The sequence below is a fragment of the Fulmarus glacialis genome, unplaced genomic scaffold (assembly GCF_000690835.1).
Source record: "Fulmarus glacialis isolate BGI_N327 unplaced genomic scaffold, ASM69083v1 scaffold5016, whole genome shotgun sequence".
Lineage (NCBI taxonomy): Eukaryota > Metazoa > Chordata > Aves > Procellariiformes > Procellariidae > Fulmarus > Fulmarus glacialis.
In genome coordinates this window covers 10,611-28,220 of record NW_009216115.1, presented here as the reverse complement: position 1 = coordinate 28,220, position 17,610 = coordinate 10,611, and the positions used below count along the sequence as shown (strand labels likewise).

General features: G+C 41.6%; 1 protein-coding gene across 1 annotated transcript in view; it reads right to left on the bottom strand.

Moving 5' to 3' along the window:
• Nucleotides 1–1,343: 1,343 nt before the first annotated feature.
• The window catches only part of MIS18BP1 (MIS18 binding protein 1), a 26,803-nt gene continuing 10,536 nt past the window's right edge, over nt 1,344–17,610 (bottom strand). The window contains exons 7-17 of the mRNA XM_009579169.1: nt 14,851–14,941; nt 14,288–14,451; nt 12,904–13,070; nt 11,816–11,924; nt 8,805–9,684; nt 7,729–7,901; nt 5,310–5,452; nt 3,081–3,232; nt 2,336–2,420; nt 1,649–1,706; nt 1,344–1,438 (exon numbers count right to left, since the gene is read on the bottom strand). Of these exons, the coding sequence (XP_009577464.1) occupies nt 1,344–1,438; nt 1,649–1,706; nt 2,336–2,420; nt 3,081–3,232; nt 5,310–5,452; nt 7,729–7,901; nt 8,805–9,684; nt 11,816–11,924; nt 12,904–13,070; nt 14,288–14,451; nt 14,851–14,941 (2,117 nt within the window). The remainder of the gene's footprint in view (nt 1,439–1,648; nt 1,707–2,335; nt 2,421–3,080; nt 3,233–5,309; nt 5,453–7,728; nt 7,902–8,804; nt 9,685–11,815; nt 11,925–12,903; nt 13,071–14,287; nt 14,452–14,850; nt 14,942–17,610) is intronic.

Below are 17,610 nucleotides of genomic sequence, written 5' to 3'. Positions count from 1 at the left end.
GCTACCTCCGCGTCTGCTTGTCACCTAACGCAAGGACGTGCCTCTGCCAGGTGCTCTCACCCATCTGCCTCCAACAGGGCCGGTGCTGCTGCTGTCCAGGCCGCTGGCTGGCAGCACAGGGCAAGTAAGGCAAGCAGCTCTGTGGGCAGGGCTGGTTTTTGTTTGCTGGGTACCATCATTCCAAAACTTCTTTAAAAATGAGAATAATGGCTGAAGTGTTTTGGCAAAGTAAAGCTTTCTGGCTTAGGCAGAAAGGTGGCAACAGAGGGGAAGGAGCCTACCTGCAGTTACTTGCCATCTACTGCAAGATCGGTAGCCATATTTCCTAGGAAAAAAGTGAATTGCCAAATGCTCCTTATTCTTCTTGCCCAGAACACTGAAAGGTTTACTAGGTTTGAAGTAGAGATGGATGGGCCCTGGAGAGCAAGTAAGTTCCCTTGTTCTTTAGGTGGCCTGACAGCTGCCGTCTCCTTACCTCCGCTCCTGGCCCCACCCCGTGACCATTGCTTCACCATTCCCGCCTGCTCTGGCCGCAGGCAGAGGCGACTCCCCGGGTGAAGCCTGGCTGCTGTGGGACAGGCTGCAGCTTGTTGCTGCCACACTGTGGCTACCTGGCAAAAGAACCTTTTATTTTTACTCCTTCCCATCCCTTTCTGGAGCGTGTTCACAAAAAGGCCCGTACAGAAGTGGGGGAGATTAACAGACATAAATAACCTTGCTGACACATGAGGTGTGTGGGTCTAACACAGACCAGCGCCAGGCTGGATGTCAGCCACTTGAGCCTCTTTAAAGACAAAAGAGAGGATGAAAACATACAGGCCCAGATAACTGAAACAAGACTGATGGATAGTTTGTGAAGCCTACTTCTCCCCCCCAAAGAGTCCAATTCATACATGAGTAAAATAAGATTGTGCTTTTTTATTACATTAAGGAAATGTAAAAATTCAAATTCTCAGTAAAAGAAATTAAAAAGCAATTCCAATTAGTTACAGACTGTACCATTATGAATTTATTGTACAGCCATATTTCAAAAGATATTTTATCTTAAAACACATCAAAACTTGCCCATAATTGGTATCCGAGTACATTTCTCCCTCCCCCAGGAGAAACAGGGCAACGGAAAGGAGGGCAAGAAAGTGCCATTTTGCACACATGGAAAATGACAAATGTCGGTGGATAGGTGGCAAGATGAGAATGGTGTTAAAAGACGTAAAAAGGCTGCAGGTCAAGGTTTTGAAACTGAATTCAACATCACAGGAATAGCATGTCAGAGGAGTGGCCAAACCCCTTTGCTTCATACGAGAGGAGCATAAGTGTTGAACTAATTAAATCCACGAAGTTCATTAAACAGAAGAATAGGAATCGTCCTGTTCTTCATCTGATGAATCTGCTGCCTCAGCCACAAAGAGCTTCCCTACAACAGAGGTCTGTTTCACTTCTGCAATAAGAAAAACAGGGGGGGATCATTAGTGTGTGCGCCCAAGCCTAAAAAGCAGTTACAGAAGGTCCAAAAAGCAAAGACTCTTATGAGAAACAGACTGCGGAAAAATTACTAAACGCAGAGATTGCGGACACCCAACAAGGCAGTGGCAATGTGAAAGTAAGTGAAGGAGCCTGAAGTGAAAACGGAGAAACAAAGAGTACTTACTTTTATCGAAACTGAACTTGGTTCTGCGTGAAGCTGGCGTACCAAGCACACCTCCAGCCTGATAGAACGGACAAAAAGGCTCTGCTCAAACAGCTGCTTCAGCAGCACAGGAACGTCAGAACAGCTGGGGGGGACTGGCACAGACTTGGATTTACACTGGAATTAAGTTGCCCTATCGCAACTAAAAATTTAACTAAAAATTTAAACTGTTCAACTACCACAAACGCTTTCACTAAACTAGAGAAACAAGCCATTTTTCTGCTTCTGGGTCTCAGCTCTTCATGGGAAAGCCAGAGGAATTACAAAACCTAGGATACTGAAGGAATAAATATATAAATTCAGGAACTATCTGATACAAGGTGAGAATTATTGTTTCCTTTCCCATTGTACAGAAAAATGTAACAGGAACTTAATGTACCTAAAGATCACAGAACTCAAAAGCAGTTACAAATCCTGAAAAAAAGCAACATATTTAATCCTGACAATAAATAGCTCTTTTCTAACAAACAGAACTTTTCCCCAAGAGAAGTAGATACAAAACCCAGAAGTTTGGGAGGAAGTAGGGGAGGGATCCTGTTTTCCATCTTGAATATACACAACTAGTCTGTGATCCCAGGATTCTGCTGCTTAGCAAAGCTTTGCATCGTTAAGGTGGAACTAGGCAACATTCAAGGAAACCAGCATTACCGACTTCTTCTTGACATTGTCCCAGGTGCCTCTGCTGCCCCGCGTGTTCTTCTGCATTCTGAACACGTGCCTGTCGTAATCCTTCCTGTGGATGTAATCAAGCACGTTAGTGTGCCGCCTACAGAATCCGCTGGATACAGTTAAAGGCATTATGCATACAGCTCTAATTCAGAAAAAAAATTAGCATGGCCATTAAAAACAGTTGTTGGTCAATTAAATATAACAGCAGCTCTGGGAGTATAACGCAGAAGTGCTTAATTAGATCACGTGCTAGAACTCCTAACACAAGTATCAGACAAAGCTTTATCATCTCCCCAGATGATGTTAATTTCTTGTCCATTAGATAAAATGCCAGTTACTCTGCAAGTTTCAAGATTATTCCAGTTTCAGTAAAGCCTGAAGCAATTGGTTTAACAGGTTTAAGACTCAAAACGAGGAGAGAAACCTCTGCTGAGGCTGAAGCCCAAATCACTACCTTCTCCAAGAATAAAAGGCCATGCGATTGGCATTGTTTGCGTTGCCCACACTTAGTTGAGTGGCTCAAACTGCATGCACTGTCAAAGGAAGGAGCTTTCTCTAAACAAATCCCTCAAGGACTGCAGGATTTACTATTGCTTGCTCTAAGTCTGGAAGTGAACTGGTATCCCGGTTCCAAGAGTGATCTTTCTCAGAAGACAAAAAAAAAAATCTTGGGGAAAATGAGAAAGGAAAAGGTTAGCAGAGGGACAGTGGTACGAGTTCCTACCTGTTGATGGGTACCAGCATACCAGGGCTGATATGCTCACACTGAGGGGTTTTCACCATAGGGAAGACAGCTGAGGAAGGCGTGATCGGGTTGTCCGTAAGTGCAAAGTCGTCATCGTCATCATCATCCTGGCTTGCCCGGAACGTTGGCAACTACAAAGCCACATGGGAGCAATCATCAGTGACCTGCCCTTTCTAACAGAAGTCTGATGAAAAGGCTTCTCACGGGTCTGTCTCAGGGTGGCAACAGGACACAGCCTCTTCACGACTCTGTGAACCTTGGCTGTGTCCCTCTTCCCCAAAGGGAGGAGTCCCAGACTTCCTATTCTCTCCTCAATAGGCAGCTGCTCCATTCCCTGGCTCACTTCAGTTGCGTTTCCACTATGTCCCTCTTGAGACACAGAAGCCAGCAAAGTGCACAGTACACAGAACGCAGGTACACAAGGACTCGACATGCAGGCAGCCAAATGATGCCTCCATCTTGCTCTTAATACTCCTCCTGTTGACACCCAACATTTTGCTGGCCTTTTTTGGCCGCTACTACACATTCAAAAAATAATTTCAGATTAAAATTACAAGCTCAGGAGGAGGATTTCAGGATTACTCAGTGAACTTCTGGTCCTTCCATTTGAAAAGAGGAGAACTGGAAAGGTTCAGAGAAGAACACCACAGATGATCAAAAGCACAGCAGGTCCTGGGCAGGAAGAGCTATAACTGGCATCAGGAGTGAACAGGTACCAGGACAGCTGTTCACCGTCTCTTCCCCATGAGAAGAGGAGGACAAAGTCAGCAGGTGCAGGTTCAGAACAAATAAAAGATTACGCTTCTTCAGCAAATAATTCAGCTCTGAAACTTAGCACAAGAAACTGCAGCTGTGGAGAGTCCGCATAGTTTCAAGGAGGGGCTGGAATAGCTTATGGCAGGGGAATCTGCTCATGACTCCTAAATATACAGAATGTCTCCCTGGAGATATACCTCTCACCATACACTACAGAAGGAGCTTAGTTTCTTTTGCACAGCTCAAGCTAGGCAAAATGAATTTGAAAAAAAAAAAAGAAAAAAAAAAGAAAAGAACCCTTTTGAATCACTGGCTGAAATTGTATTCTATGAAAAGAGGAGTCTCCTGGAGAACCCCTCTGCAAACACAGGGTGTCTTGGACATGGATGCATCGATTCTTTCATAGCCAATCCGCTCAGTCCTGGGGATTTCTCCATAGCACACTGCAGTTTATAGAAAGCAATGAAGGTACCACTGCTTAAATGTTGACTTTCCAATGAGCCATGGCATTACTCGACTTCTGGATGCGTGCCAGAATAAGAAATGCACTGTTGCTACACAGAAAACCCACAAAAGAACAAATGTACCAAGAGACATACAGGTGCCGACTGGAACTGAGGCACTAGTGTTAATAGGCAGAAAGATGCGTCATGAAATATACTTCAAAAATTCTCTACAGGGAAAAAAACCTAAATTCTTCTCTTGATAAATGAGTGGCTTTTTCTTTGAAAATGAAAACAGCGTCTTAACTAACATCTAGAGTGCACAATCGCGCTTCACCATAGCCAAGTGGAGGTTTATTGCGGAGATAGGTAACGCTCTCCAGCTCTGGTGCTGCATCTGCTGGTGTGCTTGGGGGCTGCACGTGGAGCAGGAGGGGAGGGCACCCCTCCTGCTGTGGTTAGTGCAGGTGAGCCTCACCAGGGAAACGGGACAGCTCTTAGGCCAAACAGGCAAGGGCCAGGGCGAGAGGGTAACAGAACTCCCAAAGAGAAACCCACCCAGACAATATCAAGAGGTGAGTGGTTTTAAATGTGAGATGTGCTGAGAGGAGAGAAGGAAAAAAAATCCTGTTAAGTATCAGCATGACTTTAGAAAGTACCTGGTTCCACAGTACAAGGATCCAGCGGTCGTCCCCAGGACAGAACTATCACTGCACAACCAATGCTTCACAGCGTCAGAAGTTCCTCCCACACAGAGGCAGAAAGGACACCCCTCCCACAGACTGGTTTTACACCCCCATTCAGCAGTAACCCTTGTCTGCAGAAGCCACGTTCCACATGTTCTCGCTGCTGGCAATCGAAGTATTGCAATAACAAATCCAGGAAATAAGCCTCTTCCCCCAAATTCACAAGGTTTTATCAATGGAACTGAACCAGCAGACTTGTAACACACCCTTGAAACACCAACCAGAAAAGCATACGCATATATATGCTGTTTTCCCAGATTTACCTTTACTCTTCTGTTCTGAAAGGGTGTCGCAGTGAAAATATCATCATGGTTGTCCTTTGGCAAATGGTCCAGGAAATCTCTCATCTGCTCCTTTCTTTTGAAGGTTCCCACTTTGGCAGTTATCATAACCGGCTCTTTCTTATCTACATGAATCAAAATATTAATTGTTCTAAGACATTAGTTATGTAGCATGGTTTTAAAATTCACTAACTACATCAATGCTAGTGGTACAGTTCAGTCTCTCCTTTGTGGAAATGCCTTATGCTTCTTTGCGATCCTTTGAGTTCTTATATAATTTATGCTTTCAAAAAGAATTTCTCTACCACATCTTGATCAGAAGCTTACTCTAGAGCCTTACATAGCCATTGCAAGTGTCTTACACACATCAGCTATTTTACTGCTATTTTAACAGAATTATCCATGCATCTGCATTTCAGAGACAAAAGATGTAAGATGTATCACCCATGTCAAGAGGCATAAAGTGCTCAAACAACGGCTCTGCTGCACAGAGACCAATTTAGCATCCTCAACACGAGGTTTATGGAATGCTTATCTGAGACTTTGGCATATACAGTTGTATCCTTTGCAAACCTTAATCCAATTACCACACCTAAACGATGAGCCATTAAACAAACCTACTTGAAGGAAAGAAAGGACTTTGTCACTTCCACTGGCGTATGTATTCCTATCCTCTGCTTTCTGTTACAAATGACTTTCTGGGCAAATTTAGAACATCTTTTCAGTATCCTCATCTTCAGACAAAAACTAAAACAGCTGCTTACACAGACAGTCAAGTAAAGAAGAAAATTAATCCGCAGTTCACAGACTTTCAGAACAACAAAGCATTTTTGTACCTATGCTAGGATTCATTGTTAACAGGATGCACTCGCCTTCTGAGAGAAAGCCAATGAAAAGCTCCCAGCTGCCAAGAAAGATCCTTCCTAAGTATCTTGCAGGACTGAATTCAGTCCTTTGCTTTGCTATAGTCAGCTTTGCTATATTTTAGAGTGTCTTAGCATTCAAAGGCCCAGGTGAGTTCGAGAGGTGCCAAACATTGCTTTCCTCAAAGTAAAAAAAAAAAACAAAAAACAAAACCTTAAAACCACTGTGACAGACTGACCCTTTACGAACGCTCACTAACCAAAACAACTGTGTCTTCTTAACAGAAGAATCTGCAGTCTGAAGTCTGGTAATGTCAAATGACAGCGTGAAACAGGAAGAAATTCTCTGTAGGATATCAGCAGTGGGGAAATGAACAGCAACATTAGAAAAAGCTTTCATAATCACAGAAATGCAGGGAATTTTGATACCAAAATAGTCAAAATGAGATGGTTTCTATATATGCTCCAAAGCGCTTGAGAACAATACCACCACTATCAAAGCTGAATAAAATTCATTACAAAACTCATGCCCAGCAGATTCTCACACAAATTCTGTAACTGCAACAAGCATTTCAAAGAAACATTCAAGTAAAAATAAAGTGCATTGTCTTGCACTTGAACCCTTAGTCTGCTGCTTTTCCAAGTCTGCATAAAATCACAGTTCGCTGACTTTAAGGGCAGGGAAACCTACTGAAATCAGCCAGCCTGTTCTACGTTTCGGAGGCTACAGAACTGGAGTCAAGTATTCCCACGTGAAGTCCAGTAACTGTGAGTAACCTGGATCACCTCATTTGGACAGAAAAAATGATTTTAATGCTTTCAGTAAATGGAGACCGATGCACAGCTTTAACCGCTGAGAAACATCACCAGAGTCATCCTTGCCCACAGCTGTGTAACAATTAAAGCTTCAGCTTCCAATGGCCGAGTGATGGCATGTCTTTGTCAGCTAAAAGAGTTGCTATCAAATAGCTTTCCTTACCTAAGCACTTGCTAAGTCATTGTGACCTTCTCTGTGTTCAATAACTGGACTGAGCACCTTCTGCCTTTCACTTCAGGGCATACTTGCTCTCCGTAAACATGAATTACTGACTTCAGAACTGGACAGAGAACAGTGACAAGCACGTCAGTGCCAGACACCAGAGAAGATAACTTCCCTGTTCTTACTCCACGCTGCCCTTAGTGTGCACAAGCACCCCATTATCCTTTTTGGATCGATAGCTCTACAAGTAGCTCGTTATCTACTAGGCCTCCAAGAGCCTCTTAAGATATAAATAGCTATTTTCGCTTAGGTGGCAAAGCTAGTTTAAGTCTTCCCATCATGCCAAAAACTAGGAAACTCTAAAAATATCCTTTCTCTTCTTGTTACTTCAGTCATTTATGACATCCTCCAAGCTCTGCAACAAACCTTTATACTGTAGAAGATAACCTTCTTCACTATCAGACTCTGATGTGTGTTTATGTCTGTACCTCCCATTACATAATAAATACTGAATTTAAAATTAAAGATGACAATATACCCAGAACCAAGATATCGGTACCTTTCTGTTCTGGTTTTCCTGAAGTGGTGGTCTTCTTGGCATGCGTTTTGGAACCTTTTGCCTGTTGTTCTTCTACATACTTCTGGTGGCATTCTTCAGCAGAGCGAGACCCCACCGCCATGGCTACCTCCACCCAGAAGCCATTCCTGTGCTTTGGAAATGAAGCAACGGCCCTGCCAAGGGAGCAAAGCCACAACCTTCGTCATGCGGAAGAATCTGCGCAAGTCTGCCATGCAAATACCCAGAGACCAAGTGCCCTTCCTAGAAAGGCCACTGTGCGTTGGATGTAGAGAATCTTGCCTCTGGGGTCTTTAAAACGTGCAAATTTGAACAATTTAAGCTAACAGCTCCGTTACAAGATAAATTTCTTCTGTATTTGCAGCAGGTCCTCCCCACCCCCCAAGACGTGAGCTCATGCCTTTTCAGGGTTCTAATCTAAAAGAAACAAAACCAAACATGGTCGTTTTATTACTTCATGTATGTATTAAATACTGCCCAGTAGCTTAAGTAATTGGACAATGCATTAATTAAACATTCTTGCAATTAATCTCCCCTTTGCAAAACTTAAATACATAAGCACATCACGTTTAACATTTTATTCCATCAGGGGAGAGAATATGCTACCTCTGACTTACTGTCTAAATCATAAATACGAATATTTTTACCCTATTGTTTACCTACTCCTGTTTTTCAGTTTTACTCATAGGAATGTTTATCACTTCTAATAAGATTAATTATGTGTTTTTGAAAAACAGGTAGAGAAGATTCAAAAAATTTTGCCTAATATCTGTGTTCCTCTCACTTTACACTGATGACAGTGCTAGAGGCTGCTGTAGGCTCACGCATCTACAGTTATTTTAGAAAATACTCAGTTGTCTCTTTTATTTCACTATTTTTTATTTTGTTAACAAAATTTATTTTGTAAGACGGAATTGAAACATAAAGGAAACCTTTAAAATAACGTGAAAGGGACTGAATCTGAAAAATCCAAATTCAGACCATCCAAACCTCGAGTACATTATGCCTCCCCACGTCCGAGGGAATCTTTGCCCTCTGAGCACAGGGCAACCACTTGCCTGTACAGCTTCTGTAATTCCTTTTCAGACCAACCATCAGTTGCCCTTGGAAAAAGTTCTAGAGATTTCTGCACCTTTTCCCTCTCGGGTTCTCTTGATTGTGCTGCTGAAGACTTGGCAGTGTCAGAAACTTTACAATTTGGTTTTTTATCAGCTACTTTTGAATTCTTTTGTTTTACTTGAAATTCCTCTTCATCGGTTTCGGGCTCAGTGTCAGATTCAAGCAAATACCTTGGAGGGTTGATTCTGCTTCTTGTCCTCATTGCCTTATCAGGCAGGTGGGAAGTACTAGACTCACTAGAAGGTGTTTTTCCTTCAAGCAAATCAGAACCATCGATGGATTCGGGCACACTTTGCCTCGGCTGCACATTATGGGAGACAGCAGAGTGTTTTACTGTCCTTAGTTCACACGACACCTTGTTTGCATCATCCTGTGAACTTTTACAGTTAGAAGAAGATTTAGAGTTTTGAGTCTCTTTTTTAAATAAAGGTTTATTTTTCCTTTTGATAGACAGTGGGATATCTTCACTGGATTCCCCTTCCTCATCTTTGTTTGATGATTCTTCTGTTAAATGCTTGTCTTGAAGAAGTTGTTTGGCTGACCTTAAAGAGTACTTGTAAGCCTGCGGATACGTAGTCAATTCTCCATATTCTGCTCCTCTCTTTTCCTTTGTCGTTTCTGGGATTCTGCTATTAGAGTTACGTTTGTTTAGTACATCATTATTTAAGGGAGTCAGCTTAACAGAAAGCTGTGTTTTAATTTTTGTACTATCGATTGCACGATCACTTTCATCATCATCTGAAACAAAGCACCTGGCCTCTTTGCTTCCAGCAGACTTGGTTTCTCTTTTGGAACTTACTCCTTTTTCATTGTTTTTCCCTGAAAGAGAGGATGTCAGTATAATATCACACGTTGTAATGTAAATCATTACTGTGTTCTCAGACAAGCAAAGACTAGCCTGCTGCGGGATGCCGTGCATCCCACACTCGTTAAGATCTGTGAACTCCTTTCTGTTACAGAGACTGTAGTCTGCAGGAAGAGCCAAGCAGCACACCTCCAGCGTGCAGCTCCCCACGCTCTGCAGAAGCCTCTCCCCACATCAACAGAACACTAGAGTTCTTCAGGACAAGGAGATATTCTGTTGAATGGTCATGTTGGGATACAGAAATAAATTAAACACTGCTTCCCTCCGAAACACAGCAAAACGTCACTTAAGAGAGAAATAGGTGATGCTAGGAAACATTTTATCACGCTCTGTACTGCCCGCTCCTTCCCCATTTAAGAGACATGTAGCACAGGTTATCTGCAACCCATTTCCAGAGGTGTACCTGACAGATAACTATAAACTCATTTCTGCTGTTAAGGGATGTCCGTAACTTTACCAAACATGACTGAGTAAAAACAGCACCTAGCGAAGCTTCCCGAGATCGCTATGCCTCCTTTCCCATACGTGTATGTCGGAAGGATTAAGTAAAGGCCTTCTGCCCTCACACATACACTCCTATATATTCAGGATTAAATTCTTCAGGAACAAGAGGCAACATGATATAGACATAACAGCACGTCCCAGCAGGCAGGCCACTTCTGTGCATGGCAGTCAAGCAGCAGAGAAAATCCATTTACACATGACTCTTGGAAAGACAACCTCGAATCCTGTGTTCAGTTTTGGGCCCCTCACTCCAAGAAGGACATTGAGGTGCTGGAGCGTGTCCAGAGAAGGGCAACGAAGCTGGTGAAGGGCCTGGAGCACAAGTCTGATGAGGAGCGGCTGAGGGAACTGGGGCTGTTTAGCCTGGAGAAGAGGAGGCTGAGGGGAGACCTCATTGCGCTCTACAACTCCCTGAAAGGAGGTTGTAGCGAGGTGGGGGTCGGTCTCTTCTCCCAAGTAACAAGCGATAGGACGAGAGGAAATGGCCTCAAGTTGTGCCAGGGGAGGTTTAGACTGGACATCAGGCAAAATTTCTTCACCAAAAGGGTTGTCAAGCCTTGGAACAGGCTGCCCAGGGAAGTGGTGGAGTCACCATCCCTGGACGTATTTAAAAGACGTGTAGATGAGGCGCTTAGGGACATGGTTTAGTGGGCATGGTGGTGTTGGGTTAACAGTTGGACTTGATGATCTTAGAGGTCTTTTCCAACCTTAATGATTCTATGATTCTGTAGCATGAAACCAGCTGTAAGCGTTGAGTGTCCCTCTGCTCAGAGGGAGTACAGCCAGCAGTGGGGAGGGGTCCTCATGTACATGTTCCTGCCCAGGTCACTCCCATGACAGACTACCTCCAGGCGACTAAAAGAATTAGGATTATCAAGGCTACAAAAGGGAACGTGAAAGTATTGAGCAGATAGAGAATAAAATAGCAAACAAAAAACGTTGCTAAATTGCTATGACTGAGGTTGAGTGAACACTAATATCCCAAAAGCTTTATTTGAGCTACAAATAGCTTTTCTGCAGGAAACATTACAGTTGCTTTAAAAGAGAAACTTCTGCTTTATATTTACATTTGTTTCAGGGTTCTATTATTTCCCAAATTTTATTAAAAATAAAGATTTTTAAACTGTTAATACTTTTTTTTGCCTACATAGGCATTTCATTTGTTTTAATTCATCCAGCTTAAAAAGTAAAGCCAGACCACCAGTTCACTGGACTGGTGAACTCCGCTTCTCTTTCAGTCACATATAATAGCTATCTTGAAAGATCAAAGTACAGGAGCAGAAACTTCAAAAAAAATCATAGTCCTTTCATTTCAATTTCCAGAAAGAAATCTGCATGTTCCCATTATGTAAATAAAGAAGTGATTTACAAACGTAATTTATATTCGGAGCTGTAGAACTAGGAAACTATGCAATAATGCTACTCTGATAATTCTTCATAGAAGAAGGAATTGACCATTAAAAGATTTAAATAATTTCTTTGCATTAACAGGACATCACCATACTGCTCCAGCACCCAACGCATAATCCCACTGATTCTAGTCAATAACTTCAAAAAAAGAAAAAAAAAAAATTTTTTTACCTTTACTTTGGCTCTTTGGTGTTTCTTCTGTTGTCTTCATTACTTCCTTTTTTTTATTCTTCTTAGAGATGGAACTGGTCTTTCTTTGGGATTTTTCACTACTAAACATCTTCAAAATAAAACAATTTAATCTAAACTTCTGCAAGAGATTACATATCAAGCCTACCGACGCCAGCTCTGAAAAAGCCAAATGTTTACAGGATGGGTAGATTTAAAAATCACCTATATTGACCAGTATCTACTAAATACTATTCGATGAACACAGGTGTTTACACAAATGCATGCAACCAAAGTAACTTAGCCACACTCCCTTTAAATGTAAATATTCTAAAACACGAATTAAAATCTTAAGACCTAGAACTGCTTGAGTTGGTGGTAAATTGGGCATACATCTTCACTACTGCAGCTGATGACAAGTGATAGTACACCCCCCTTCCATAAGGCCGACTAATCTTAGAGATTAATAAACAAAAAAAGCTCACAACTACCACAGAGAATGCTGTTTTCCTTCACTCGTTATCAGAATATTATCAAGAGTTGCTTAAAGTGTCATCATAAGTAAGAACAGCACACCCCAATCAAAACTAGGGTGACCTGGACAGATCAGGATACACGAAATAAGGAAATATCTGGTCATAACGGCTGTGAAACCCTACAGAGGAAGGGGAACACGGAGAACAGTACAGATTAACACACCAGCTTACCTGCAGCGCTGACATCCCTCGTGGGATTAAACACCGCGGCAGGGACTCAGTATTACAACAGTACAGAAAATGTCTTACTTGGGAACCTCTGTGACCCAAACCAGTACCTCTGTGCAACTTTCTGTTTGATATATTTACCTTTCCAAAAAGCACTTATTTTTCCAGAATTAATTCCCCATTATCCCCATTTTACAGACAACAACAATTAACTGATAATACAAAGATTAAGACTTTTTTTGTTTGTTTTAAAATGTTTTTATGTTTTCAAGATTTCCTGCCTCTTCGGGTACTTAAAAGAGACGGACTCTTTCTGTTAGATACCTAGCCAAGTTTACTCATTATATTTAAGACACATTTAAGTAACAATATGCAAAAGACTCTTACCATGCTCAAATAATCTATTCCACCTTCTTCTATAGTAACATTTAGTTTCTGATCAACAAACTCACGTTGCCCACACCAGAAACTTAATGGTGGTTTAACAAGACGGCCACTACGAGTGTAAACTCTGCTTGAGTCATTCAACATGGAATTGCGCTTTGGTGTTGTATCTACAAGAGAAAACAAGAAATGCAATTTTGTCCCACATATTGTATTGAAAATTCAGCTTTGCAGACTTCACAAGCATAGGAGCAATACTGCGTTTAAACCAGCTCATTTGCACTGACTACATGGAAAATATAAAATATACTACAATGTTATGTTGTTCTTTTAAAAGTATTCAGGTTAGAAATAAGCATACCTTAACATGATTGAAGTTATAATCTTCACAAATTATACAATTTACTGTTGTGAACTTTTTACTTTTACTTTGTTTAGAAGGTTATAAATACTTTAAAAGTCATATAGCGAAGCAGACTGATAAAGAAAAGTTGTCACACTGAACAAATCCTGACTGTAATGAGAGAAAAAAATAAAACAGCTTTTATAGTGTTGGCAAGAAAATCTGATTACAGTATTAACAAATAGTACAATGAAGTTTGGCCAAAGCCCTACTGGAACCTATGACAGGATATTAAAAAAGTCAAAGTTAAAACCAAAAGCTATTAGTGTCCGTAACAAAGCTAGAATTGCATTACAAGGCAAAGAAAAAACAGGTGGATCAATAGGTTATGGCTTTACAACCATTTCCTTTAGAAACAAAGCCAACGCAATGAGTTTTTCCACAATCCATTCCATCCATCCCCAATTGTTATCACTCTCTATGCCTCAACTGTGGCAAAAACATTAAGATACCATAAAATAAACCTGCTCAAGGACTTGACATGAGTTAAAACTAACCCAGCTCAAAAAGGGGGTGGGCACTGCAGGGGAGGAGTCCCACGGATGGAGCCTTGATAGAGGTACTACATCCCACAGGCGTCCCGGAAGGACTAAGAAGACAGTATGTTATGCAAAATAGCAACTGGAAAAAAATTAAGTCAAGTTTGCTGTCAGAATAAACAGCTCTGGAGTCACTGCCTTCCGCTACTACGCACCAAACCAGACTCCTCCTTCCTTCCCAGGGTTAACCCTCAGGACAGCCCCTGAACACTTGCTGTAGCTGTTGTACATCAGCAAACCAGAAATAAGGAAACAAGTCAATGCTCTTGATCATTGCAGTCTCACTGAACACAAACAAAAAACTTCTCCCAACTAGTTTGTTACCTCTTCCCTACAGCCTTAACAAGATACGAAACAGACAGACGTTAGGTATCTTTTGCTGGGGAAAACAGCTCTCAAAACAACCCCAACTTTTTTCCAAAGAAAAGGATTATTAAATACTCACAAGCGTTTTCATCATTCGTCGGTAATACTTCATAGGTGGTGTTTCTGGTTTCAGGTTTTTTTACATCTCTTGCTGAGTCTTCTGCATTTTTCAACACATCCGTACCCACCACTGAGTCAGTCACGTCATTTTCATCCTCACCAGTATTTTGTTTTCGTTCTTTCCTAATGATTTGGAGTTTAAGAAAAGGAATGAGAAACATCTGGAAAAGCTGCCCTTTAACAACACACTAACTTAGGTAAACGCGAAGTTTTCTCCTCAACTCGGCGAAAGCCCCACAGCACAGTGCAGCTGTACTCACACAGACACTGTGCGAGCCACTACCTCAGTGAAGCCCTTTGCTTGTGTTTACTCTAAGGCTATGTAAACAATGCAACAAAACCAAACCAGTATAAAGAAGAAAGGTAAAAGGGTATCCTTCCAAAGCAGTGACCAGTGTTTGCCTGGAACATGGTCTTCATGCACACAGCTACAATCTTTTATACTCCTCTAGTATAGCATTCTTAAAAAGCAAAATCTCTTAGAAGAACATTGCAACGAAACAGAATTGCCAAAGAAATTACCTTCTTCTTTCCTCAAGAAACTCTTCAACATATTCCTTCCACTTTTTGGAAAACCCATAAGTAAATCTTTTGATGAAACGGTAGGGAAATCCTGTTTGAAACAAAAGTAGCATTAACAACAGCTGAGCCACACTTTTAATCAGAAAGGATAGAAATAATATCCAGTACAATCACGGTTTTGTAAGCATCTCAGAAGCTCACTACATCTTTAAAGACTAGAGAGAGACAGGTTTCCCCAGTTTAAGAGAACAGCGTACTTCATAGAAAAGTCAACCAAGGAGCCATTAATTACAGTCGTCAGTGTCTGGAGACAGCATTCGAGTTTCCTGGGAACCAGGAGCATAAGCTTTCCCCATTCATCTAGCTGGGCCGGCACGTGGCTTCTCTGCAGAGTGCCAGAAGTCCCTCACAGCCTGAGGTTTTCAGGATCCAGCTAGGTCTTACCATATCGAGGGAACTCCACTTGGAAGAAAACTTTGTTTTGCTTTGATACAGAAGCTGTTCAGTCAAGAGCACGAGACTGTTTGTGAGGCTTAGACAAAGAACAACTGCATCGGGATCAGGTGCAGTCAAAGTATCTAGCAACAATATTATAAACCTGGGAAGTTCTTCACGTAGTACAGATACAACAGAATGACTCTAGTTTTGTCTCTGAAATTGGAAAACAACCATAAAACCAAATATCGATGCAGAGGTATAATGTAATCCTTTGTTGCAACAGACAAGGAAAAAAGCATCACTTGAGCTCCAGCCTTTCTGAGCAAAACATTGGACGTTTAACACTCTCGTGGATAGCAGGCTATCATGTAGCTTCTCATTGACAGGACAGAACCTGTATAGATGCAGGAGCAGAAAACCAACATTGAGCCACCGCTCGCCCGCTCACAATGTCTAAAAAACCAGCAGCGTTCAGCCTCTAACACTGAGTCATGGGCTACTACAAGAAGGGTCTGCAACATGTGATTAGAAAACAAGCTTAAGTAGTAGCCTATTTATCTGAAATTCTGGGAAGCGGTATCTTTACTGGAAAGCATTCAAGAGGCACGAGGAAAAAAAAAAAAAAAGAAAAGAAAGAAGAAATCAAACTGTTAATCTTGGGAGCTGAAAGGCCATTAACGTCAGCCTGCACCAACAGCGAGTTCCAGTAACTGAGCTCCTCCAGGAGAACGGGAAACGAGAAGGCCACTCTTCCATTAGTTTATTTAGTGTACAACCAAAGGCCCATCTAGCCCCAACCAGGGAAAGGATACTAAAAGCAGAAGCCAAAGAAGAGTCTAGAAGCAAGGCAAGAATACAGGAATATTCCCTCCAAGCAATCTCCCAACCTCCAACTGAGAAATCAACACTGATTTCTATGTATTTAAAAACCCTAAAGGAATTTGCTCAGTCTCCAGTGGAACTCATCTAAAACTTCAGCATCTACAAGATCCTGTGTAAAGATTTCCACAAATGAGATGCACGTAGCATGAAAAGCTTTTTATTTCCCCTCTACTAGGTTTTTTTTTTTTATTTCCTTTATTCTGTTATTGTGAGAGATTACACACAACTGATCTTTATTTACCATCTCCATTCCCTTTGTTATTTCATTAACCTCTCCCACACCTCCTCCCCAGTTTCCTGTTTTGCAGGCCAAAAAGTCTTAGCTTAGTTTGTCCTTTGCCCCATGAAAGCCTCTTCATAACTTTAAACACATCATTCTTCTCCACACGTTTCCTACTTCTGCATTCTTTTTGAAAGTAGGTTGTTGGGGTTTCTGCGGGAAGGAAAGATGTGGAGTTGTACTCAGTCTTCACGATGTTCATGTATCATACAGGTTTTACAGCCGATAGCAGGCTTTTTGTTCCGTTCATTTTCAGTGTTCAAGTTGTTTAACTGCTAGTGAGCATTAAGCTGACCTCTTCATAGAACCATCTATCAAACCCCCCAAACCTTATTCCTCAGTTTTTCCAGTGAACTGAGAGTCTTACAATCATGTATCATCATATACTATCATATGGGGGTTGGACTAGATGATCTTTAAAGGTCCCTCCCAAACCAAATTATGAAACCACTCTGTGATATATGTAACAATATGCTTTCCCCTACCACCAACCATCATTTTACATTTATCAATGAATTTCATCATTTTAATGCTGCTTCCCAGCTCGTCTTCTTTTCTACAAAGTTTATGAATCTCTGCTCAACAGCCCACATCATTATGGGACTCTTTTTATTCTTCTTGGTTTTATTGTTATTTAAACCACAGAAGCTCCTCCTCCTTATCACATAACTACTTCGCATCCTTACAATCCTCCCAAGAGCTCTTCCAGAAGCCCAGAGTCTAGGGGCCCCATCAAAGAAGTCTTACACCATTGTGAGGCATTACTTCATCTATAGCAGCACTGTAGATGCCTTCCCCCATACCTCACTATCTGTACATCCACCAATCCCACTCATTATTACAGTTTCTATTGGCTTACCTCATAGGAATGCCAAATTCCACATTCCTTAATTTCAAGGGACTTGGGAAAAAACATTCTTAAGAAGCTTTGCATCAGCCACCTTTCAGGCCCATAGGTATCAAAGCAGTTTTTTTTCCAAGATGTTACATGCTAATTATTTCATCCTCAGCTCCTTTAAAATGCTTTAGGAGTAGCATTTCATTATAGCACATAGGTTCATTTTTATATGGACTGGATAAAATATTTCCTGGTCATCAGGAAGGGCTCTAGCCAAAGCACAGCAAGTGCCACTGCACAGACGCAGGCTGGAATGGAGGAG